The sequence below is a fragment of the Molothrus ater genome, chromosome 10, assembly GCF_012460135.2.
Source record: "Molothrus ater isolate BHLD 08-10-18 breed brown headed cowbird chromosome 10, BPBGC_Mater_1.1, whole genome shotgun sequence".
Classification (NCBI taxonomy): domain Eukaryota; kingdom Metazoa; phylum Chordata; class Aves; order Passeriformes; family Icteridae; genus Molothrus; species Molothrus ater.
In genome coordinates, this window is record NC_050487.2 from 1,319,643 (window position 1) to 1,345,972 (window position 26,330).

Here is a 26,330-nt window from a genome sequence, read left to right on the forward strand (position 1 = left end):
TTGCCCAAGTTACATGCTGCTCTCTTCTCTCTGATCAGTGACCAGGGGAGGGATGTGGTGCTTAGACTGTCCTCTCCCTTCCTGTTCTTCCTCAGCCTCCTCCTCTGGTTGCTGGGGCTCACCTTCACCTCTTCCCTCCTTCAGATCTGAGCCCTTCCCCAGACAGTTTTGCATAGCTGTCCAAGAGCAGTAATCATGGACTTTTTTGGGCTTTTTCTCTGTGTCTGAGCCACTTGAACACCTTTGGGTTTTCCTCAATTTTAGAAAAATCCGGTAAGGAGCTACCACACTCCCCACAGCAGAGGGAAGTTCCCCGGAGCATATTGGCACAAACTTTTCAAAACAGCCAATACTTTTACCTGGAGGAATGCACAGACCATTTAGGTGGCCCAGTGCCTCAGTGAAATGTGTCTGAAAAGTGCCCAGCAGTGGTATCCAAATCAACACCACCAGAAAAACACATGAACATTGGTGGATGCATGCCAAAACCTTCACGCAGGCTTCTAATTTTAGGTTTTAACCTTTCCAGTGCCCTGAAGAAGCCTTCAAAATCTCAAAAATCACCGACCTGTTTGGAAAACACTGGCCTAAATGCTTTACAAGTACTTAACATTGTTAAAAAAGTATTAACAAAGCTTTATAGAAATGAGTAATCTTTAATAATTGGTTTCAGCTTCTCAGGCAGAGTACAACTGCTTATTTTGAGAGAAATGCTTGCCACAGCTTGAGAAAGAACAGCCAATGCTCCTGCTAGCAGAGGAATGAAGAGCAATAGGATGTAGTGGCAACTCAAGTATCCCTAATTTCAGACATCCTCAGTGACGTTGGCTTTCAGAACTGTAAGTGCCTGGATGTGACCACATGCATACATGAGCACATTATGAAATGATTGATTGCTCAATGAATATTTTTAATTAGTATTTTCTTTTTAAATGCTCCATTTACCCTCTTCACTCAAGATATTTTTGCCACGTGCAGTTTTTATTGGAGTAAATATAGTCTCTTCAGAATAGCTGCTTCGAGCCAGTGCAGAGGTATCTTGATCCTGTTTTGATTTTTTCCTTCCTCTGACTCATTCCTTTAATCCCAGTTATGTTTTCTCAAGTGAACTCTACATACTCATATTGACCCCAAGAGTTACAGACTCAAAGAACTGGGGCAGACAGGAGGATATAAAGGATAAGAAATCTATTTTAAGCAAATCATTTTTCTTAGGTCATATACTTTTAAGTTTAATGTCTTTGTAACAAGTAAGAGTTCAGGTTATGAATATTTCCTATAATCAGTGGGTGAAACACATTACTGCAACAGACAGTATTCCATGAGGTGAAATTGCTGCTGATTTTCTCTTTGCTGTTTTTGTTGTTTGGGGTCCTTCTTGCTTTTCCAGGCAGAGGATGAGAAACGGACTGAAGGCTCTCGCTTCTAATGAAGTCAAGCAGTTCTGAGTTTTAGCTCTGCAGGAAAATAGTTGAAGGTTTCAATTGTTTAAGATCTATGTGAAAAGAATTTACATACCAAAATCAATTGACATTTTCAGTCTATTTTCAGAACTCAGCCTTTTAAATTTTAATTAATAATTCTAACTGTTTTGCAAAAGTGCAATTTACCTCACTCCAAGAGAAATCGGAGCTTGTTTAGCCTATGAAAATCTGAGCCTGGTTTGCTCCGGGGGGGGGTCAGCCCTGGAGTCCTGAGCACACTCTGCTCCTCTTCAGGTTTCAGTGGCAGAGCACAGTCAGCCACTGCCAGGAGCACACGGCTGGGTGCGCTTCCTGGGAACATCCTGGGCTCAGAACGCTGGGGAGGTTCACCAAAAGGTAAAGAAATGTAATGCCTGGGACTGATATCCAACCTTTAGGAGAGCAAAGTAGGGGGGAGCTAATAGAATAACTTGTATTTATTCCTTTCCCTTGGCAGTAAGGGGCCAGAGGGGGAGGTCATCCTTCTAGGAAGGAGAGCACAGCCAGTTACCTGCCCACATCAGCTCCACGGCGTTGCATAAGGCCTCGTTTAGTAGCAGGTAATGATCTTAATTTAAGCATGCACGTCCCTGCCCTCGCCTCGCTGCTCTGCATTATGGGCTCGCAAGTTTGCTTATGCTAAAGGGCAGAACAAAAATAAATTTCCATACTCCCAGGCATGTTCCATCAGCCTGTGTTGGAGCATGGGCCAGTGTCCAAATACTTCGGATATGAAGTGAATTTGGGCTCCAGGACAGGCTCAGACCTGCTCATGAAATTGCAGGGCGATGACACCAGGGTCCTGCTTTTATATTTGCAGTTGACTGGCTGCCACCACTGGGACCCCCAGCTGTGACAGCAGAGCTCCCTTTTAATGTCCCAGCTTAAAGATGACCTTGGCTTTCTGTGGTCAGCAGGGACAGGAACACTCTGTTTTGTGTTACTGCTGAAGAAGAACTGGAAATTCTGAATTAATTGGGCGGAGCTGTAGCTCAGGTAGACAAAGATTCTATCTTGGTTAATTTTATTCATGTAATGATTTTTGTTTTGATCATGTAGGCTGAACACCCACCCCAAGACAGGGTGCTGTTTTCAGTTTTGGAGCCGGCTCTTGCTGGAGAGCTTCGGTAGGGCTCCCCAGAGCCGGCATAAGGGACTGTCCCGCTGGAAGGTGCCCTCCCGATGCAAGCGCCTGCTTCGGTGCACCTGAAGCTTTTGCCTGCTCACGGGGTGGGGTGGGTCGGTGTATTTGTGGGCTACGTGGGGTGTTCCCCCTGCCCCGCAAAGGGATGGCGATGGCAAGAGCTCGCAGCGACGGCGGCTGCTGCCGCCCATGGCTGCTGCCATCCATCGCTCTCCCGTGCCCGCCGTTTGTCCCGGCTCCTCCCGGGGCGCTGACGGCCGGCCGGCAGCGGGGCCGAGTCCGGGCGGGGCGGCAGAACTACAGCTCCCAGGGCCGCGCGGAGCGGTGACATCATGTGCGGTGGCTCGGAGGTCACATGCCCCGCCAGCCCCTTTGTTTTGAGCGGCGCTGGCAGCGCGACCGGCGGCGGAGAGGCCCGAGCGCGCCGCACCGCTCCGGATCGCACCGCTCTGCTCCGCGCCCACCGCCCGGCCCGACCGACCCCAACCCGGCCCCGGCGGCTCCCGCGGGGCGCAGCGCGGCAGGGCGCGCTCCCGGCTGTGAGTGCGGGGCGGCGGGGCGCGCTCCCGGCTGTGAGTGCGGGGCGGCGAGGCGCGCTCCGGCTGGGAGGGCGAGGGTGCGGTGCCCCACGGCGGGCCGGCAACCCCCGGGAAGGCGCGGAGGCACTGCGGGACAGCCGGGGCGCGGGACAGCCGAGGTGCGGGGTAGGCCGGCACCGTTAGTCGCCGCGGAGGAGACAGCGCGGCCGGGGCTCTGCTGGCAGCGCGCAGCGGCGGTGCCACGCTGGGGTAGGGCTGTGGGCAGCGGCGGAGCCCCGGGGCCCGCGCGGTGCGTGCCCTGCGGTGTGCGGTGCTGCTGTTGCTGTTGTTATTGTTGTTGTTGTTGTTGTTATTCTTGTTGTTGTTACTGTTGTTATTGTTGATCCCCCGGCGGTGCCGGCGGGCGCTGCGCTCCCGGCCCGGCGGGCAGAGCGGGCGGGGGGCGCGCGGAGCCCCCGCGGCCGCTCAGTCCCGCGGGTCAGCGCGAGCCCCCCGAGCCCCCCGCGGGCGCGGATTGGCCGCGCGGGCGGGCGGGGGCGGGGCCGCGGGTGCGGATTGGCCGGGGCGCGGGGGGGCCGCGGCGGGGCCCGGGGTGAAGGTGAGCTGGAGGGCGGGCCGGGAGGAGCCATTTTGTGCCGCCGCCTCCGGCCGCGCTTCCCCGGCCTGGGCTCGGTTTCGGTGCTGCGCTGTTCCCTGCGGCAGCGGCTCCCGCGGGCTCCCTGCCCGGCCCTGCCGGGGCTGGGCGCGGGCGGGTCCGTTCTGCAGCTTTCTCCGCCGCGCTGCCGGTCGCTCGGGCCGTGCTCCAGCCCGGCGAGCGCTGCCCCGTGTTGGATGTGCTGGCATCTGGCTGAACCCCGGAGCCCTGGGAACACTGTGGCCGGGGCTCAGGGTCGGGTTTGGTTTAGCGAAATCTGAATCACGTGCAAGAACGACAGCGAAGCCAAAGGGGAAGGATTGGGACTTTTTCAGTTTCTTCCCCAAACATAAATAATACTACGCAGTGTGCTTTTTCCGTACTTCTTTCCCCATTTAAGTTGGTTTTTTTCCCCTCTGAAGGACCTTTTCGTTTACCAAACGGTACATAAAGGGTTCTGCAGTTTCAAGGTGTCACTTTTCAATGCTTGTTTTTTGTTTGTTTTACTTAATAATCGTGACTCTCATGTCCAAATCAGTTCCTGTTTTTTGCTGGGTGACTTGAGGCCACTTAAGGCTTTTTTGTGTGTGTGTCACTAGCTTGGATTACTATTGAATTTTGACATTCTTTCTTTTTTAGAAATCAAGATAGAATAGAAATAAAAAAACTTCTGCAGTTGAGCTCTTATCATGTCAATCAGTTCGATCACAGTCCATTCTTGTTTAATAGTTAATCAGTATTCTTAAAGACTTCATCTTGGACATTCCAATCCTCAGTATCCCTTGTAAAACAAGAATTTTTATTTTAAAAAATTCTTTAAAACCAACAACATTTTTGGTCTCTTTCGTACCACAAAGAAAGATGAAGGAAGGCGAAATGTTGCGTTTGTTTTTTTTTGTCAGAGGGAAAGGTTACGCTCTTTTTCCCCACGCCCTCTTCCTTTCCAAACAAGAAGAGCACGTGCGGCCGTTCCGCCCGGTGCTGCGGGAGGATTTGTTCCCTCTGCGGGTTTGTTCCCCCCTGCCCTGCCCCTCGGGGTCTGTTCCCTCCTGCCCCTCGGGGTCTGTTCCCCCCGGCCTCTCGGGGTTCTGTTCCCCCCGGCCTCTCGGGGTTCTGTTCCCCCCTGCCTCTGGGGGTCTGTTCCTCCTGCCCCTCGGGGTCTGTTCCCTCCTGCCCCTCGGGTTCTGTTCCCCCCGGCCTCTCGGGGTTCTGTTCCCCCCGGCCTCTCGGGGTTCTGTTCCCCCCGGCCTCTCGGGGTTCGTTCTCCCGGTCTCTCGGGAGTTGTTCTTTTTCTCTCGGTAACCGCGCGCCTGAGGCGTCACCACCGCCTTATCTCCCATCACAAAACCAACCTGAGCTGCAGTTCCCAGGCCTGGCACGAAAACACCGTTCCCCTGCTGGGTTTCGGTTCTGGGGGGGGGTGCTCTGCTCACGGTGACAGCACCCGGGACCGTCGGTGCTGCCGGCTCGGCCCTCCCGGCCCTTCCAGCGCCTCCTTTTCTCCCCTCACAGGCGGTCAGCGCTCCGGCCTCGCCAGGTGCTGGCAGCGGCGGGCTCGGGCTGGACATCGCCTCCCTGGCAGCTGCAGGAGCCCAGCACAGCCTCAGGTACTCGGAAGCACACCCCGAGGGCGGGTTCTGGGGCTCGGGCACACCTGGGGACAAGGTGTCGCTGGAGGGCCTGGCCCGGAGCTCAGGGACACACAGGAACCCGGCTGCTGGCACTGCTGTGGGTGAAGGGAGAGGGGAAAGGCACACCGGGGGCTGCAGGAGGGGAAGGAGGAGTTCAGTGCAACATGATATTTTATGTATGGGGATTTACTGATAGAAGGTGTCAGGGTGAATGTACAGACTTTTTCTGGCAGCCTGTGAATTGGGCCTGTAGGGTATTTCTGAGGAGCAGCTTGTGTACACAAGCTTACAGATGGTGTAGGTGAAGGAAATACAGGAACCTGAACTCGTGGTGAACCCAGCTTAGCTCAGAAATACGTGTGTGTGAGGTAACATCCATGTCAGAGCCATGCCTGTGTTTGGAAATAGTTTGTAAAACCTATTGATTATACGTGTCATTTGTTTTTCTTTTCTAGTTTTTCAAACTAGACTGAATGCTTAAGATCCTTGTTGACCCTTGCTCAGACAAGCAATCCAGTGGGTCTTGTATTATTTTTTTATCTTTGATCAAACAATTCCCAGGACTTGTCTTTGGGGAAAAAAGCCTGTATTTTTCTTTTGCTTTGTTTAAACTTACTGAAGAGATCTGAGTGTTAAATTCTCTCAATGACTGGTGTTTTACAGTGCGGGGTCTGTAGGCAGGTAAGGCATATAAGTACCTCTGCATCCAGGAAGGGTGCAGACAGGTCTGTCCCGCTGTTTTTCCCCCCTTTGCACGATATCCAGCTCAGCCTCAGGCACAGGTTCCCCTCTGCCTTTCCCACTTTGGCAGCTGGAAGGTGACATTTCAAAACTGCTAGAGCAAGATTTGCAGGAAGGCAACACGTAAATGTGATAGAGCTGAACATGTGACACTGTTACTGATAGGCTTGTGAAATTGTTTTGCTGAAGCGAACCTGCAGAAGTAATTAACTGCACAGAAATTGAAGGAAAGTACATTTAAAAACAGTATGTTCTGCACTGGAGTTCTTTCTCCTTTTTAGTATCTTATTTGTGATTTTAAAATCTTTATCCTCTTGAGTAGTTTTTGCTCTGGATTTTTTTTTCATTCTCCCATTTCATTAAACCATGAGGACATTAAAAATAAAAATCGTTTGCTGACCACTAATTTTGTGATGTTCCAAGCATAAAGAAGACATTGCTTCCTTCAGTGAGCAGCTGTAGCCCAGAGCCCTTGTTTCTGGTTATTAATGATTGCATAATACAGTGCTGTCTTCTCACTTAATGAGAAAGATATAATCTTGAAGAATTTTTACTTAGTTGCTGTGTTTTGCCCTCTCATGCAACATCAGGGTCTTGCTTTTCATTTCAGGCTGTCTTTGGAGAAGGTTCATTAGCTTTTGTGAAATTCATCTGATTTAAATCTGTGATGCTGGAATTGAGCCTTTTGTGTTTATATTTATATTTGCATTGTTACATTTCCCTTTGCTGCTTTGTTTCTGCCCACTTCCTCATGCGAGTAGTACCTGGTTAGTTGCAGTTGAAGTTCAGGGGTAGGATTTTGGCAGCAGAGCTGCTGAGGTGCTGGGGGTGGTTGTTGGTGTTGTTTTGTATCGGGGCAGTGTCATTCCAGGGTGAAGTGGTTGTGCAATACGTGGGATAGAATGTCAGCTACAGATCAGATTGTCCATTTGTGCCTCGTTAGTCTCTCTGAAGCAATCAGTTATTAGATAGGCTCATTGCAACAGCGTTTTTCAGGCATCAGTGTGACAACTGGTCCTATTTTAAGTCAAATTAAAACTAAATATTTTGTAGGGTAAATGAGCCCCAGACCAAGAATCTACCTTGTAAATTTGTGTAATAAATTTTATTGGGAAAGGGATAGTTTTAGAACCTCTTTTCTCAATGAGCGAAGGGACAGCCTGCATTCTTTCCTCGCTGTTTGTTCAGATGGTGCCTTTTAAAGGTGCTGTGTAAAAAGGCTGTTTAAAAAAAGCACGTTCATTGTGTTCTATATTAAGTGGTGACGTGGCCAGTCTGGGACTGGGTAATTGCAGCTCTGAGGATGGGAGCTCCTCAGGAAATGAAGTTGCCGTGAGGAGTTGGTGTTTCCTGACTCTGGATTCAGGGAAACTGAATAAAATCTTGGGAGGCATGAAAATAATTTCCAGAAACTTAAAAATAATTCAGTTTGTGGCCTTGTGGACATACGAATAAATATTACAAGCATTTGGAATTGTGCCAATGCCAGGCCCAAGAGGGTGCTTTGCCAGCCTTTTGCTACCTCAGTGTGTCTTGGTGTACATTCATCCAGGTCATTTTTAAGGTCAGGAGAGGCAAAAAGCCCTGTTGTGGTAGATTGATTGCTCTCACTTACTCTTACATGCATTATTTGCAAAGTCAGCTGCATTTTCTTCACCTACACACTTTAATATTGGCACATGCTAATGTTTGAGTATTTGATTTTTGCAACTTCAGTGCTCTGATAATGTGAGTGTGTGTTTGCATGCTGGGAGGAACCTTTGCACTTGTACTTGAAACTGGAAGGTGTTCAAGGAAAAACTTCTGCTAATAATTCGTTGCCAATAGTGCTTTGGAAACAGAAAATTTGCTGTACTCAGCAAGCTGCCCTTTGTTGATGTTTCCAGTAATTTTGCACAAAAAATGTAGTTCATCATTCATTCTGTTTTGTGTGCTAGCAGTTTACATTAATTTTTAATCAAGTCATAGATTATCAGTGAACTCATTTTTAGATGTTAGGAATGAACAGATAAAAACTTATGGTCGAGGTAACTTGTTGAGATCAGAGATTGTTATTTAACTCTAGTGTTACAAGACTTCATTATGATAGACTTTATAATGAAAATGAGTGGTTACTCAATTAAATTTTTGCTTTTAAAATTTCAGTCTTCCCCCCTACCCCCTTTTTGACTAGTGCTGTTATATTAGTACTTTGGAGGCTCCAGCTGAAGTGAGGATCACACTGAAGAAAGGGAAAAGTTGAAGCTCTTGATCATTATTCAGGACATTTTTGTCTTCTGTTGGCCAGGTGATCTGCTGGAGCTGAGATCTTGAGATTTTTTATCTTGCACAGTAATGCAGTGCCAGCCATTCTGGGACATTCAGAAATTGCCCAGACTGTCCCAGACAGCTGTTTTCTGGGTATATTTGGCATTTAACACTTGGCAGTGCTGCACTGCCCTGGGCAAGGTGCGCACTAATTTGCCCTGTGCCACCTCCAAGAAAGGTCACCCATTCTTAGAGTGAGCAAACAAGTATCTTGTTTAATTCCTGTGATGCAGCTAAGAGTGTGTCAGACTGAACACTGAGGTGTTTTAATTTTTCAGACCGTTGCACTGAGAAGGAGAACCCTCTGCAAGTTTTTCTCAATGACTCTATAGCCAACTGATGTAACAATGGTACTAATATTGGGACGCAGACTGAATAGAGAGGAGAGCGGGATACGAGATTCCCCTGCAACCAAGCGGAAAGTCTTTGAAATGGACCCAAAGTCGTTGTCAGGCCCTGAGTTTTTCGACTTCTCCTCGGGATCATCCCACGCAGAAAGCATTCTCCAGATCTTCAATGAATTCCGAGACAGCCGGCTGTTCACGGACGTCATCATCTGCGTGGAGGGCCGGGAGTTCCCGTGCCACCGCGCCGTCCTCTCGGCCTGCAGCAGCTACTTCAGAGCCATGTTCTGCAACGACCACAGGGAGAGCAGGGAGATGCTGGTGGAGATCAACGGCATCTTTGCCGAAGCCATGGATTGCTTTTTGCAGTACGTGTACACGGGCAAGGTGAAAATCACCACGGAGAACGTGCAGTACCTGTTCGAAACGTCGAGCCTGTTCCAGATCAGCGTCCTGCGCGACGCCTGCGCCAAGTTCCTGGAGGAGCAGCTGGACCCCTGCAATTGCCTGGGCATCCAGCGCTTCGCCGACACGCACTCGCTCAAGACGCTCTTCACCAAGTGCAGGAACTTCGCGCTGCAGACCTTCGAGGACGTGTCCCAGCACGAAGAGTTCCTGGAGCTGGGCAAGGACGAGCTGATAGATTACATCTGCAGCGACGAGCTGGTGATCAGCAAGGAGGAGCTGGTGTTCGAGGCCGTCATGCGCTGGGTGTACCGCGCCGTCGAGCTGCGCCGGCCCGTGCTCCACGAGCTCCTGACGCACGTCAGGCTCCCGCTCCTGCACCCCAACTACTTTGTTCAGACTGTGGAAGTGGACCAGCTGATTCAGAATTCCCCAGAGTGCTATCAGCTGCTGCACGAAGCCAGGCGATACCACATCCTTGGAAACGAGATGATGTCTCCCAGAACTAGGCCACGCAGGTAAGAAAAGTCTTGTAACCCTTTTTTCTGCAGAAGGATATAATTTGATGTACTGATGTTTGATATATGCATGCCTGGAGAAAAGCCTCTTGCAGATTATTTTACTTTGCTAAACTCTGGAGCTGCTGCAGTCACACTTTTGTACTTCCCCACATGCATGAAGCTCACATGTCTGAGAATGTGCATAAATGGGGCTTTTTACACAGAGCACTTTATTGCTCTGAAAAAAAGGTAAGTGAAGTTATATTACCTTGCAAGTGAAATACTTTCTTAAGGTTAACGTTTGCTAGGGGAGATCTTCAGTTTCTTCATACAGTAGCAGTGTCTTGAAGAGAGCTTACTGTGCTGTGGCAGGAAAACCACTCCATTTCCCCAGCTTTCTTTTTGTAACAAAGTCATGTAAACGTACAGTACACCACAAAGGATGTGCATGGGGTATTATGTTTTCAGAGCATTTCCTTGCTACATCACAAATATTTTACAGATGGAGTAGCACATGTATTTGTAATAGACAGCAGAACAACAGGTTGTTAACTGTAAATAAACCAAATATTGTATTTTTAAAGAATCATGAAACAGTTCCTGAAGTATTTTGTGCTCATTCGGTGACATTTTAATAATTCACAATTGCTGCTGCTTAATAATGTGTTACACAAATAGGTGACTGAGGTTGCAAGAAGAAATGAGGAAGAATCCATTAGTGGCATTTATGAGCAATGGTTATTATGATCTTTTTTTTTTCCTGAAAAATATTTTCCCTGCCTCATGTCAACGATAGTAGAGATGATAGTTCATGGTTAAGTCCAGCTGATTTGAGCAGTTTTTTATAAAACTGTATGTTACATTAAGGTGATGCAATGATGGTCTAGACAGATTGTATTAGGAGTTACTCCTCTTTGTTTACTCATATGTGGTTGCTCTACAGTGACTCTGCAGGGAACCTTTATTTTTTTGGCAGGTGTTAAAGGCTTGCTTAAGGGGAAGAAAAGCCACTTGGCAGTGTTTGCCCCATTAGTGGCTTTCCAGTCCTCAGTCCTGCCATGAGAGAAGAAATTCATCCTAAAGTCGCTGCAGCCCTGCTCCCCCCAGGCTTTCTCAGCTGTGCACTGCCATGGGAGGTCAGAGCAAGCGTTTGGATCACGGCAGTTTGGGAATTGCTGCAGTGATTGTTCCTGGGCTGGAGGGGAGGACCTGGGGAACTCAGGCAGTTGGAGGGGGCTGCGAGCTGCAGTGTTTGGTTGGGTGTTTGTTCTGCTTTTCTTACTCAGTTGGCTGAGGAAGGCAAATACATTCAGGAGTTCTGTCAGTGTGGGGGATTTACGTGCTTAAAATTCTGAATAACCCAGAGTGGGGCTCTGATGAAGTACCTTGCTTAATACAGGTGATTTCTGAAGCTGGGGGGGTTTGTTGGTTTTACTGCTGAGTTTTTTAAGCTGCAGTGGGAGTTTGAGTAGGTAGGAACAAGAGAAGTAATTTACAAAGAGAAAAACTGGCTGGTATCCCAGCAGGAATTTTTTCCCCTTTTCTATATTACATTCATGGAATAGTTCTTTGTCATTTGTTTCTGTTGTCTGTTTGTTTCCGTTGCCTATAGCAAAAAGGGATCATATTTTGAAATAGTTGCCAGGTCCCCCTTCCCCCATGTTTTCATCAGCCTTTTCTGGGCATTTTGGGGGGCTTTGGGGAGGGGAGAGCAATGGAGAGCTCTTTTCCTTTTTTCTTGCCTTCCTCCAGTATCTTTTCTATATAAACTGTTTCTAAAAGGACACAGGCTACAGGATAAAAAATTCCTACACCAGTGCTTTTAGTGAAACTTTGGGATATAAATTGTGATCACTTGTATGGATATGGATGCACCCGTGGAGGAAATGTGTTCTACATGTTTTTTCAAAGAACAGACTACATTGCAATTCAAGTTGGTTTTTATTTTCTTTCTGAAGTCAGTGAAGAGTTACCTGGCAATTTAAGAGTTAAACAAAAGATTCAAGTGTGGCATAACTGTTGTCTGCCACTAAGGCATCCTTGGCAAATGCAGGTCTTTCTGAGACAGCCTTTCAGTTATGGACTTGCAACAGTGACATCTTGAGGCTGTCCCTCCTGCTCCCTGAGCCCGTCCCTCCTGTTGTGTTGCACACCAAATCTGCAAGCTGAGAGCAGGCAGTGAGCAGTGACACACTTCATACCCCAGACTGCTGTGTGCTTTGAGTTATCCTCAGACTTTCAACAAAGCTGCCTGGTACCTGTACCTGAGTGTGCTCTTTAACCAGAAATGAGGATGTTTGTACATTTTAATGTGTCCTTTTTGGTTGCCTGTGGAAAGCTTTAATGCAGTCCCTTCTTTTTTCCCACTTGGAGATGGGTTTCTGTTTCACTTTGCATTTTCTCTGCTACCTCATTTACTTCCCAAAATTGATTTAACAGTGAGGAAGAAATAAGTAGTGATTTACCAGAATTTCTGTAGTTTGAATTTCTGTAATTTGTTTTCTGAAATTACCATGGTTTTGAATGTGATCTGTTTGAGCTACCACAAGTTCTTCTGTCTAGCTCATGCTGTGCTGGTTGGTGTTTTTACCTCAGAGAGGTGGGTGTGGAGCTCAGGACCCCTGGAAGGCCTGCTCTTGGTTATGCATGGAATTGTATGACACTGTTAATTATCTTCCACTCCTTCACTTCTATTTAATGCACCTGTTCTTGGTGGGATGATGTCTCCTGGGATCTTTACAGCCTGGTTTAGCCCTGTGGTACTTTGCTCACACTCTTTTGTCTGAGGGCTGCAAGAAGGGCTTCCTGTACCACTGGTTGAGGTCTCAGCTTTTTCTAACCTTCATTTAAATATATCCTTAGTTCTTTTCTGGAATTAGCCTTTGCCTGGATGTTCTTTTTGTGTATTCCTACCACATTTTACTTTTTTTAAAAGTGGGTGTGCGCTCTGTCATTTGAAAACAAAAATTTGGAACTAACTATAAAACCTTCACAGTGCAAGACCCGTTCAAGAAAATACAATGGAGAAAATTTCTTTTACCTGAAGAAAGAATCTGGTCATATAGGTACTAAAGTGTTAGGAAAATTTTTTGTTCTCTTTGGATTTGAAATACTCTGCTAAATGAATATTTTCTTGAAAAGCTCCATTTCATAAAAAGCTCTCCCTGAGCAAAGCTTTTTGGTTCATTTAGTTTTAAACCAAAGATTGATAATCTGTCACAGTCATCCTTTCAATGAGTGAGTGGAGGCCTCAATTCTAATCTAGAAAGTAATGCACAGGCAAACCTCTTTGCACACAATTAGCTGGTGTCTTTGGGCTTGCTTCTAGGGTAAATTATGAGACGAGTGTCTTGCTTTTATGGAAGTTCGTTTCCTGGGTAATGCTTTGTTGGCACAGCAAGTTCCCCTCTCTTACCCTTTGAGAGATTCTTTTCAGAGTTGTTCCTCAAAAAAGCAAAAACCAGTAAACTGTAAATACATAGAAACCAGGAAGGAGTGTGACTTCAAAGCTGAGCAGCTGACAAGAGTTTCTTCTGACAAGTTCAGGTGTGTAAGTGCCATTCCTCAGCCACATCTCATTATTCTCATCCTGTAGGATGTTAGCATTTAGCATTGCCTTTGCCTGTTTACAGTATTCTGGGTAAAAACATATGTGAACTATTTCAATTTGGTGTGTGGTGACAAGGAAATAGAAGGGCTCACGAGTTTTATTCATGATGTCTCAACACAGGGAAAGCCTCATCAGGATTTATAGGTGAATATGTGCATAAGTTCACGTTAGGAACTTGAGGGACAGATCGTGTAACTTTTCCTTCAAATCCAGTCATAATCTTTTCTTTATTTTTGAGAGAACACTGCAATGGCATGAATGTCTGCTCTATGAGATACCTATTCACAGTGGGATCACAGTACAAAGCACAACACAACAAAAAAGCTCATCAGAAAATAAATCAATCTTACATTCAGTTTTGCTTAACTGACAGCAGTCCTTGAAATAACTATGTCAGTGCAAAGTGCTTTAATTTTGAAATGCTCTGGAAAGAAAGGAATTTGACAAATGCTGACAAGAAATCATAAAGTCTGAGAGGGGGAATAAAGGTGGTCACGGTTTGATTTGCACGTTAAACATCGTTGGTTGATTCTCTACATTCAAATGTGCATTAAGTTTTGTTAGATAAGTGTTGTTGCTGTTGTGAATATAGAATATGTATAGTGCAGAAGCATCTGGTTAGTAGAACAATAATCAGTGTGTGGAATAGAACTTAACAGTCTATATGGGTACACTGCGATCTGTCTAATGCCTGATTTATTCCCACTGAATGGTAGTTTTTGGTTTTAGGTTTGAATTTTTCTTTCAGTATTCCTTAATGTTTCCTCCTGTCACTGCTGTTTTCCGTTTTACTGTGCATTGGCTCTAAGGTTTTTTGGTTTTCCCTATTTTAGTGACTACACTCCTTCTGCTTTTAAACACTTGGAAATTTAGGTGCTGTGAAGTATTATTACTTTTGTAAAGCTCAGGAAGGGGAATGAAGACTGATTTCATTTCATTGTGGAATAGATTGTTCATCTCGTTGTCTCTGGCCTGGCTTGAACTCTGTTTCTGATCTACATGTACAGTGAAAGGAAAAATATTATTATAGTAAGAGCTTTCTATGTTATTTAATGACATGGTTTTTAGACAGAACATTGTGCAGTGCAGCTCCACCACTTACACAGGACTCCTGTCAGTGTGGTAACCTACTGTGTAATGAGACAGCTGGAAACAGTGAAAACCTGTTTGCTAAATGACTCTCTTCTATTTTCTTTTTTCACTGTTATAAAATTAAAGCTAAATTGTATTTTTTCTGATTTTCAACGAGTTTTGAAGACAATGTTGTTTGGCCTCCATGTACTAATAAATATCCCCTACATCTTAATTTTCTGTGTTCACTTTTTTAGATCAACTGGTTTTTCTGAGGTGATAGTTGTTGTTGGAGGCTGTGAACGAGTTGGAGGGTTTAATTTGCCATACACGGAGTGCTATGATCCTGTGACAGGAGAGTGGAAGTCACTGGCTAAACTTCCAGAGTTTACCAAGTCTGAGTATGCCGTGTGTGCTCTGCGGAATGATATTCTTGTTTCAGGTGAATAATCCTAAACAATTCAAGAGTTCTTATTTGTTTGGTTGGTTTTCCTTGTGTCCTGTTGGTGGGGTGTGTTTGTTTTGGTTTGCTTTTTAAGTAGTGTGGCAGATCTTTGTACTGTGAACCTCCAGAAGCTCAGCTGAAAGTCACTTGCTGCTGTGAACACCAGCCCCAGCACAATCTTACTGTAAGCAAAAGTGTTTTCTGGAGTTCTTGTTTGGCATGAATCTGCAGTTTTTTACAGCTGATTCCAGGACATCAATTGTGTTTAAAGAGACCAGCTAAAGGCTTTGAAATACAGCAGGAGCCTGTGTGCAGCAACAGCTGGGAAAACTACAGACAAAAAATCCCAAACAGGCTTCTCCCAGCAGCACATTCAGACCTTTAGCAAGGGAAAATTCCAGGGTGCAGCTGATGGTTCAGCCAGCAGGCTGTGTGTGTTGGTTTAACCAAAGCAATGGTCTCCTCAGGTGTGGTGTCATTGGAACAAAATGAGAAGCCAGGGAGATGCTCACAGAGCAGAGGAGTGGGTGGGAGGGATGTGCCACAGGCAGGGCATTTCTGGGGGTCTCATCCAGGTCTCATCGCTACAGGAAATCTGAAGAGCTTGGGCAAAAGCCATTAAATGCATTCCAACTTCAAGGAATAATCTGGTGTGACCTCAGCGTTATGGGAAAGGAAAGTGTGAGGAAAACAACTTACTGTGTGATTTTATCTTTGAAATCCATTGCAAATTACTTACTCAGTGTAATGTGTAAATACTGGTAGATTGTTACTACATCCCAAAGGGGGATATAAAGTTTTCACTGCCCACTCTAGAGAGGCATGTTAGTAGTTAGCATTATCCATTCAATAATTATTCAGATTGGCAAATGTTTCATTTTAAAGGTGGAAGAATCAATAGCCGGGATGTCTGGATTTATAACTCTCAGCTTAACATTTGGATCAGAGTTGCCTCCTTAAATAAAGGCAGATGGAGACATAAAATGGCTGTTCTTCTGGGTAAAGTAAGAGAAGTATATCTTAATTTTTTTATTGTGGGAATGTTTGCTCTATATAAGGAAACAGAGGAGAAAATACTTAAGTATTACTTTGTATTTCATATCTAATAATTTAAAAAATATTTTTATATTTTCAAGTAAAATACTTGAAACAATTAGGCTTTTCATCAGTCAGACACTACCCATGGACATGAAAATCATCTTACTGCTCATTTATTTTTTGGGGTTTTGTTTTTTCATCATTGAAGTGGCTTATTTCAAAGAAGCAATTTTTTGGGAAGCAAAGAAGCATCTGGGCATCTGGATTTGCCTGTGCTTCAAAATGCTGTTTAACAGTTTGTCGTTATTAGCAGAAACTGATAGTGCTCTGAATGTCAGCAATTTTATGTAATGTTTTCTATTGAAATTAAGCAAACACATGTCAAGTGGAAATGGGAGGTTTTGCTATATTTTGAAGGCAACTATGCCTGACCATAAAACCACTAGTTGGGGCTCCCTTACTGAAAGTTAGACAAGATGTGCATGTGGTGTCACTTGGTCTTCTTAGAGATGAAATGTGCAGCTAAGCAAGCAGAGGGGAGAAGGTAATCACAAATAATGAGGAGCTCTGCTTCCTAAATATGAAAGAAGAGACAAGAAAGCTTACAAACTGAGAGGAAGAAATACTTCAGTAAGCAAGTAGGGAAAAAGCGAAATGCCAAAAAAGCAAAGGTAAACTCAGATGGGCATTTGCTGCTGTTGTTGAATGTTATCTAAAAAAAGAGAAATACAGAGGAATGCCTTTTCTAACAAATGCTATTCAAAGAAGAAGTTTCTACTGCAGTATTAATAATACTGTGCTTTGGCATGTGTTTGCAGTGTCATTCCACATGTGACTGAATGGAACTCTCCAGGGAGTCTTTACCTGTTATTTTCAGACCATATTCTTCTCCTCCTCCTGTGTATAAATAAAAAATGTGAGGAATGTGTCCCTTGACAAACCCAACAGATCAGCTTTAAATGAATTGAATGTGATATTTAACTGCAGTAGCTGCTGCAAACACGACATGACGGCAGTTGTCACCCTGTGTGCAGGTGTACGTGGTGGGAGGATACGATGGGCAGAACCGCCTGAGCAGTGTGGAGTGCTACGACTCCTTCTCCAACCGCTGGACTGAGGTGGCTCCCCTGAAGGAGGCTGTCAGCTCCCCAGCTGTCACCAGCTGTGTTGGCAAACTCTTTGTCATCGGGGGTGGCCCTGATGACAACACCTGTTCTGACAAGGTCAGTTGGCTCTCTTGGGTTGCATCTTCTATCCACAGCAAACTGGATTGCTGGTGTGAAACCAGCTCCTGCAGGAGATCTGCTTGAGCTGCTTTGTGCTGGATGGAGTGTGGAGTTATTCTAATACAAAAAATACAGAGTAGAAAATGTTAATTGAGCAATACACTGTTACTGTGGTCTTTCTCATAGATACAGTGCATATATCATTGGCTTCACAAGTTCTGTGAATTCTTAAGTGGGAGTGTTTGGAAAACAATGTCAAATATTGCTCGTATGTATAAATTATTGATACATGGAGTTTGGGGAGGCACTGCTGCCTTGTCTGTCCTTGTGTGACCTGTGTGGGCATGCCAGGCTGTTCCTTCAGCTGGGCTCTCAGTCTGAAAGGCCTGTTCCTGTTTCCAGGTTCAGTCTTATGATCCTGATACCAATTCCTGGTTGCTCCGTGCCACCATCCCCATTGCCAAGAGATGTATCACGGCCGTGTCCCTCAACAACCTGATCTACGTGGCTGGCGGGCTCACCAAAGCCATTTACTGCTATGACCCCATTGAGGACTACTGGATGCATGTACAGAATACATTCAGCAGACAGGTAATTACCAATCAAAAACACAAAGACAACTGAAAGGTGCTTTCTGACATTGTTATCTTGGCATTAAATAAGCATACATTTGCTTAACCCTAATAGAATCACATCTCTGATTCCATTCTTGCTTTACCTCTTCATCTGTGTAACTCAAAACATCACAGAAGAGGAAGTTTCTAAACCAGTAGCTTTTCAGCTGGCTCTTAGGCAGTCCAGGCTTTGCTTGAGAGCTGCTACTCTTGAAGAACAGTAGAGTGGATGATGATTTCATTGTATAGACATTACATTCTGTTGTGTGTTGTCATTTAGGAGGGAGTAATTTCCTTATAATTGATTAAAGCCTTTCAGTGTAACAGGAGATACTGAAGGCTGTTTTTACAGTGTGAAAAAGCCCCACTATATAGCACAGAAAGTGTCTGACCTGAGCAGTGAGAGCTCTCTCATTTCCACACGTGGGACACGGAGCAGGATTTGAACGAGTCTGCTCAGTAGTGAAGGGTGTGTGCAGCAGTTACATTTCCCCATCTTTTAAAAACACCAATCACATATTCTATAGTATTACCTAAGAGAAATTTGTTCTTTTTTCCCCAGTCTTCCCTCTGTTCCTCTGTTTTAATCTGTGTTCTCTATTTAACTGAGTATTTTTCCATGCCTGCTTTTGAGGAAGAAATAAAATCCTATCTCTGTTTCAAGTAAGACATAGCACAGTCTTTTCTTGTGCACTCTTTTTAGTCATGCCTTTTTTCCTCTCCACATTTACATCCCTCTTCATTATCTGTTGCTCCTCTAAGGCGCTTCTCCTTTTTCCCATTCTTTGCATTAATAGTACCCACAGTGGTCCCTCTTCTGAAAACCTTTGTTCTCTCCTCCTTTCCCTATCTCAGATCTTTCAGTGGTAAGTACAGTGTTCTACTGTTCCTTTTGTCTGAGCTCCATGTAGTAAAGGCTTGGAGCTGAAACAGTCTTGTGCTGCTGCTTTCCCTCATATTTGTGCTTTCTGCACTGGCCCTTTCAGGAGGGAGCATTGTAGGCCAGGCTGTTTACAGAAGGCAGTCCCAGTGCTGCCCTCCTGCACAGGGGCAGACACACACAAATCAAGTCTTGCTTTTTAAATAACCATGTGCTCCCTTGTGTTTTCTTGCAACAGGAGAATTGTGGCATGTCTGTGTGTAATGGAAAGATCTATATCCTTGGTGGAAGACGGGAAAATGGTGAAGCCACAGACACTATTCTTTGTTATGACCCTGCCACGGGCATTATCACAGGAGTAGCAGCCATGCCCAGGCCAGTATCGTATCATGGCTGTGTGACCATTCATAGATATAATGAAAAAGGCTTTAAACTGTAACTTTTCTTTTCTTGAAAAAAAGAAGAAGAATGGATCCAGTGGTCTGCTGCGAGACAGGCTTTTTAAAGATTCCTGAAGTGGGAATTCCCTGCCTAAGTGTCATATGAAAATTCTATCCTGTGCCTTTAGAAAAAGGGTTAATTTAACTTACCAAACAAGTCTACAAACCTATCCAGTAACCAGAGTTCAGTTATATCTGCTGTGGGCTCTGATATGAGAGCAGGACAGTGGTCAGCAAGTTTGCCCTATGTGTCATTAGTAATTAAAACCTGGAAAGCTTTTGGGGAAAGTGCCTTCAGCATTTGTGCCTATGTCTTTAAAAGCAATATCTTCAAGGTGTTTCCAGTTCTGCTAATGGAAAAAATGCATAGGCAAGCAAATCCCAAAGAGTCATCCTGGATCATTATCTGCAATTTTAAAAGCTCAATTATAATTCATATGCATCATTCTTAAAACCAGCTAGATTTTTTTTGTCAGATCATGCATGGGTTGAAATTAAAAAAACAAACAAAAACAACACAAAAAGCCAAAGCAAAACCAAAACACCAACAAAACAAGCTACATTGGACAAATAAGAGAATCTCTGAGAAATGCTTTCTTCTGAAGGACAAACTGGCTGTTTGGTGAGCCACTACAACACAACTGCAGTGATGCTTGTGTACATTAACCCTGTGGAACTTATTCATAGTGCTCATAAATGTCCAGCAGAGAAGTACAAGGCTACGTGACATGGAAAACCAGTGGGTTCAGGCATGCACCTGTGAGGGAAAGTTTGAATCACAGTTTTTACCTTTTTGAATAGTATGGGTGAAGGCTGAGAGTTACGGGGTTCACTCTTTGCTCACTGCAATGCCGAAACTATTTAGGAAATAAAGGGATGTTGAACTCTGCATTCTCACAGTTTTCTGAATCATGTTATAAATTAGCTGATGATAGAGGTGGGAACTTGAGTTTGTGCCCTACAGGTTATAAATTGGTCTTTTGGATGTCTCATCTGCAGAGATGGCAGAGTATCCAGCAAGTATTTCTCGGCCTTTCTTCAGACAATCACTTACTGTAGCACAGTTAAACTACTGCATAAGCTGCTTGGCCACAGATAAAGAAATTCTGGAAAGGTTCCTCCTTTCACCAGAAAAATATCTGTGGACCTGTCCATGTAGCCATATGACGTGTTTTGGATAATTTTGAAGCCTAGGAAGCACCTGTATTTTGATGCACCATTACTGGGTTGGGGTTTTTTCAGTAAAGGTATTTTTTTAAGTCCTCCCTAGATTTCTGTACTAGGATTCCTTATTTCCAGTACACAGTTGTTCAGTTGAGGCACAAAGTTCATAAAAACTGAAATAGCACTTGGGAGTTGGAAAATGAATAGGATTGTCTGTGTACCAATTTCCTGTAAATCACCAAAAACCTCAGGAACTGCCTTTCAAAGGAATTCTGAGGACAGCAGCCAGTAAGGAAATTGGTCAGTGCCAGGGCAGAAAAACCCCATAAAACCCCTGCAGAGCCAGCCCTGGCCTCAGGGTTCTGGTCTCTGTGCTTGCTCAGGAGGGTGAAAACAAGCACCATCTCTGGAACGTTGTTTGTTCCACTGGACTTTCCTCATCTGTTTTCCCAGAGTATTTCTTCATGAGATGGAAATTCTGACCCTCAGTGAAGCTATGCCAAACTGGGAGTCACCATTTTCAGTAACATGGTCATGAGTTTTAAAGAGCACTGGGAGCTGCACTTTGGGATGCGTTAACTTGTAACCTCAGGAAAGGACACGAATTTCAGTTTCTGGCTGAATACCAAACACTGCTTTTGATATGGTAAGAATACTGATAAAATACAAATCATTGCATGTTAGTGATGTAATCAGGAGGTCAGTCCCTGAGCATTCACATTGCCCTAAAAAAAAATCCATTGATATAATGTAAGACACATGAATCAGATAAATTAATCCTTTTCTAAGTTTCATCTGTTTTGCTCACCAAGTTTTACTTTGAAATGGCAATTTCAGCACCTGTGAAAAGGGTCTGTTGATTGCAATGGTAATTGCCCTGTAACTGACTGTATGTACTAACAGCATATATAGCTTGTGCCATTGTTGTAAATAAAAATGACAAAGACTATAGGAGCACTTCATTGCAGATGCAATTTGAAAAATATCCTCCTTTCCTTTGATTTCCTCTTGTTTGTATTCAGACTTGTCATGCTATACTGTTTTTAAACAGTGCTTATTCTGTAGGTATAGAACAGTGTCATTTAATCTGTGTTTATAATACTGCACTACTCTGTAAATAACAAGATACTGCTTTCCAAGGTTTTTAAGACTAATTTTATAGTTTAGTTGTCTTTTCTTACCAATTTATGTACTGTTACTGTTACCTGTTTTTGAAAATGACTGTTTAATGAACCAGTAAATGCAGAAATGTAGATGCAGAAAACTTCTGCTTACAGTTCTTCAGAATCTGTATCAAAGCTGAACAGTTACAGGTGTGGAGCACTGCTACATGGCAGTTACTTAAGCAATGATTTCTTTAAAACAGGCAGTGAGTTTTTCTTCTTGCTTGTTTACTCTGTAAATAATTTGCACTTATGGCCTTCTCTCTTACAACAGTTATTTTTAGATATAATAGAAAAGAACAATTTGACCTTGATTTAATGAAAATGTGCCATATTTCTAGAAGGATGCATTAATTTGGAAGTTGCATTCCTGAGCCACTTGTTCTCCAGTGCATTTCACTTAGGTATGGATGGATTCAAAGATTTAACCTCTCACTGTTATGCATATCTAGATGCTTGCAGTTTATGGGCTTGAGCAGCAAGTTGGTTTTAGTTTTTTCCTTTGTCTCAGCTAGGATAGAAAATCATTAATGTCATCTACTATAATCAAATTATTTCCATCATAAATGGTTGTAGCTCTAGAGCACCTGCACAAAGATGTAACTTCAGTCCATCCATACATAGGAGGGCTCAAACATCTCCAAGTCACACCTAAAAAATAAATTCTAAGAATTGTCTTCACTCTGCTAAACAGAAATGAGTAAATATTTTCTTCTGTTTTGGTGTCCACTTCTGTGCCTAGCAGTGTGATGTTAATTGAAGACAGTTGATGCTTCTGGAAAGTTCTGAATCACTTACTGATCAGTGCAGCCTGCAGCCCTTGGCTTGTGGCTGAAGCATTCCCCTTTTACAGCCATCAGCCACAGGACATTGCCTGCTCATCTTGTAGTTGTAGCTGTAGACTCCTTCCTTGGGAGTGGTTCAGTAGGCACAATTTGTGGAATCTCTTCCATTTTGTACTGTGTGTCTGGGGGATTGGGCACTGTGCTTTCCCCTCCAGCACCAAGGGGTCCAGACTGTACTGTTATTTTTTTCTTTTGACTGGCACCAATGCAGTTCTCATCAAAGGTAGCTTTGTTTGTACTCTGTTAAAGCAGAGATGTTCATGCAGATTATGTTGCTATGGATCCTTATCATAATTTATTGAAACTTTTTAAATAGTATTGTTAACATGGCAAACTTTTGAGAGAGGCTGATGATGAAGAGGAAATGCTCACCTGGACAGAGATTCAGAGGACGCTTTGGTCACCTGTGCTTGAGAGCAAGGACACTACTGCCTGTTCAGTTTCCTCCTCAGACAGTAGAGTTCCCCTCATTCTCTTAGGCAGACACTGTGTTTGTCCTGTTGGTGTTTGCCTTGCTGCACGGACAGAACAAGCAGCACTCACTGCCTGTGACTCCACGTTTCCCCCTGCCCGAGGCACAGCGGGTGCTGCTCAGCAGAGCCCGGCTGAGTCCAGCCCTGAAAGGCAGAGACAGGAGAAAAGCATTGGAGCAGGCTCAGAGGTGGCAGGAGGAGACCCAGTGTGGTTGGGGGCTCAGTTTGGCTGGGCTTGCTGAAACCAGGGTGTTCAGGGTGTCCTAGGTTTGCAGTTCCAGGTGCTGAAACTCACGTGGTAAAAATGTTTCATATTTGTCAATTCACTGAACTCTGCTGGAGCAATAAAGATGCAGATATGCCAGTGGTGTGCTAGTGGCAATGCTCAGGAAAGCCAGGGCTTCATTTTTCTGAATTGCCCAAATAGGCAAGTTGCTGTGGGGTTCTTTTTTACCACTGAAGAGGGCAAAACCCAATTCAAGAGCATTAAGAATCTCACAAGACTCGATCATTGTGAGGCACACTATTTTCATCTGAATGTAGTCTTAGGTACACAAGAAATTACAAATGAAATTATTTGTTCTGCCTGGTTAGGAAAATCTGAGCACCATATACTCAGAAAAGGAGCCTAGAGGGTAAGATGAAATTTCTAAGCAGAAACCTGCTATCTGGTTGGGGGCCAAGCAGTGCTTTGGGTTTTGTAAAATATGTTTAGCACACAAGTTTCCTCACTATGGAATTATGTCAGATGGCATTAATTAAAGTGGAACACGATGGTGTAACCAGCAGCCTCCCACCAGGCCCAAGCCAGCTGTGACTCTGTTCCCTGCTCACTGCCTTTGTGTCACACACAAGTTCATGAAAACATTACTGTCTAAGAACTGTAAGCTTTTTGCAGGAATATTCCTTTTTTTCCTACTGTAGAGATCCAGTCAATGCTAGTATGTTTATGTGTGCACATCTGTATGTGAATTATTTTGTGATCATTCTCTGATAGTGCTGTTACAAGTGATGCACATAAAGGCCCTATGTACAACTTGTTAATAGTGTAATTAGGGCTTAGTTTGTATGACTAGCTCCAAAGAAAATAATGTGTGTTACTTTTGAAAATACCTGTGCCTTGAATTCACCTGTATTTCTATCTATTGTGAAGAAGAGCTTGGATTACTCCTCCCAGTTTGTTACCTTTATTATGATTGCTCTTACTGTCCAGACTGTTAATGTCCTCCTAGGAGAAATAAATCATGCCATTCATTAATTAGCACAGTTAAACTTCTTGTTTAGAACATGCCTAGAATGCTTCCATTATTACAGTGCTATGGCAGATTTAATCTAGGGAAATCAGTATTTGTTTTTTTCTACTTTTTGTTTCCAGCAACGCCTCAGTGACAAAGGACTGAGTTTAGTCTTTGACTTCCTGTCCTTAACATGTGCAGTTTCTTGTATTAGTCAGTAGCCTCTGTGATATTTCTGAACTCTCCAAAGTCATCAACCTCTTGTTCAAGATACAAAATATGAAGCAATAATATGGTGCAGCATGGCAATAAGCAAATCAAGAGACTTGAATGTAATGTACTGTTACAAATTTCATCTGTGTAAATGCTGGACCTATGAGTCATTCTCCTTGTGGTGCACCTGTAGCACTTTGGTTGGATTAATAGGAACTACTTGGCTGTGGAAAGAGAGCTTACCTCCTGAACTGTTACTCATATGATATTTTCATCTGAAATCATATTTTCATTTTCCTTTTTTTTTGCTGAGGAAAACAGCAGTTCTTGTTATTCCTTGCCAGTTCCTTTATTTACTGAAACATAAAAGCTGTAGTTCCACGGAGAGCTGATCTTGCCCTCAAGAACAGCCTGGTGCAGCACAAATGACATTTGAACAGGAAAGCTCAGACCACTTACTGTGTGCCAGAGTCAATGTAACAGATCTCACATATAACATTAAGGTCTTCAGATTGTGCTGACAGTAGAAAAGTGATTTTGTAATGTAGCACAATTGCAGTAACACCTGTTATATTTAAATAGACTTCTTGCATAATTCTTTGAAAGTTTTTTAAAGTTCAGTGTATCTAATAAACATTTGCCTTTTGAATAGTTCACTGTGGTTTATTTAGTTTATGAGAAGTTCTAGGGTGGGGCTCGGTGGTACAAGGAGGGAACTCCCTCCTGCTTTTTTTGGGCCATGTAGCTTGTTGGATTCTGCCCCTTGTGCAGCCTCTCTCCTTTGATCTGTTCTCCTGCCTCCCAGTCTAGGTGTTTTCCCTGCTCATATTCCTGTCCTACCAAGGGGAATAAAGGCAAGCTGGAGGCTGCACAAAACAGTAAACTTGAAAGAAAACTAGAAAAAGTAAAAAGCAGGGGGTGGGATGTGAAATATTGGTTAGTCCTGGGTATTGGGAATGGACTCAGAAGGCAAAACCAGCATAGGAAACTGGGAAAAAGTAACAAAACATTGGGAAGGTCACTAACAAAATATGGTTGGAAATAATCCTGTAGGTTTATTCTCCTAAAATCAGAGGCTTGTCCGTCTCAAGATGCCACACACACGTGGCAGGGCAGGGGCAAGGCCTGGTAGAGCCCAGCTGAAAACGTGGCAGGCCAGCAGTGACTGCTGCAGCTCTGGTGAGGCCAGGCTCAGGTACAGCCACAGGCTGGCTCTTGCTGCATTGCCAAAAGCAACTTCCAGTCAAGTTCAGTGCTTGCAGAAGCTCAGCTTACTGGAATTGGAAAGAAAATGAAAGTGAATCCCTGCAGACTGCCAAGCAACAGAAATATTTTTGAGAGCTGCCTTATAAGTCTTAAACGCAGTCAACTGGTGGCAGTATTCTTAAGAACAGCTTCTTCCTCTTTCCATTAAGCAGAAAGAAGGAAGAAAATAAAATTGAACTACATTACAGTCATTCCTGGTGAGCAGGATACTAATTTGAGTTTAAGAACAGTGTCCATTGATCTGCCATACTTCACATCTGTTGCTTGGCAGAAAGGAAGGCTAGTAGTGTCAGAAACGAGAGTAGTGATCCTGAAAGGAGAAGAAAAGAGGACCTTAGCGGCTAAGCTTTGAACATTCAGCATAGACTTGCTAATCAGTGGCCTCATAAATAAGTTTGCCAATCCATGAGTGAACAGGATGTTAATTTGTGCTGGTTCAGGGCTCACTCACTGCATGAAGCATGAGACTGCCACAGACCATAGCACGGATGGCATTAGCTGCACCGCACAGAGGTATTGCAGCCTGGCCAGAACCAAACACAAACCATGGCATTAACTGCACTCATTGCACTGGTTTAGCTCTGATTTGAGAATATGCAGTATGATGAGCACTAAGTATGGTATAAGGGTTTTTTGAAGCCTATCTAAGGCTAGACCAGGGCTCCCATCCTGGCCCATGCTGTGAATTCCTGCGATCCTGCACCTCAGTCACCCCAAGACTCCTTTCTTGGGTCTTTCCTTTTGCTAATCATAGAATCACAGAATCCATTAGGCTGAAAAGACCTCCGAGACTGAGTCCAACCTGTGACTGAACATCCCCTTGACAACTAGACCGCAGCACTAAATGCCACATTCAGTTTTTCCCTAAATACCTGCAGGGAAGGTGACTCCACCCGCTCCCAGGGCAGCCCATGGTAATACTTAATCCTTTCTGTGAAG

The 26,330-nt window shown here is 44.3% G+C and overlaps 1 protein-coding gene across 4 annotated transcripts; it reads left to right on the plus strand.

The window, feature by feature from the left end:
- Nucleotides 1-1,776: 1,776 nt before the first annotated feature.
- Nucleotides 1,777-24,776, plus strand: KLHL24 (kelch like family member 24). Of its 4 annotated transcripts, none has more exons than XM_036388651.2 (8): nucleotides 1,777-1,820; nucleotides 1,921-2,023; nucleotides 8,738-9,726; nucleotides 14,647-14,831; nucleotides 15,720-15,838; nucleotides 16,907-17,095; nucleotides 17,501-17,689; nucleotides 18,831-24,776. In XM_036388651.2, exons 3-8 carry the CDS (start codon nucleotides 8,807-8,809, stop codon nucleotides 19,029-19,031), a joined length of 1,803 nt encoding a protein of 600 aa, XP_036244544.1. In that variant the 5' UTR covers nucleotides 1,777-1,820; nucleotides 1,921-2,023; nucleotides 8,738-8,806; the 3' UTR covers nucleotides 19,032-24,776. The 4 variants fall into 4 exon arrangements, with proteins under 4 accessions (XP_036244544.1, XP_036244545.1, XP_036244543.1 ...); XM_036388650.2 differs by lacking the exons at nucleotides 1,777-1,820; nucleotides 1,921-2,023 and adding exons at nucleotides 3,037-3,146; nucleotides 5,293-5,387; XM_054515903.1 differs by lacking the exons at nucleotides 1,777-1,820; nucleotides 1,921-2,023 and adding exons at nucleotides 3,162-3,179; nucleotides 5,293-5,387.
- Nucleotides 24,777-26,330: the final 1,554 nt, after the last annotated feature.

Excerpts from the sequence above, each read along its gene's own strand:
- KLHL24 (XM_036388651.2), top strand. The coding sequence starts at position 8,807 with ATGGTACTAATATTGGGACGCAGACTGAATAGAGAGGAGAGCGGGATA. Across the intron at positions 9,727-14,646 it reads CCCAGAACTAGGCCACGCAG|ATCAACTGGTTTTTCTGAGG; the intron begins GTAAGAAAAGTC and ends TCACTTTTTTAG. Across the intron at positions 14,832-15,719 it reads GAATGATATTCTTGTTTCAG|GTGGAAGAATCAATAGCCGG; the intron begins GTGAATAATCCT and ends TTCATTTTAAAG.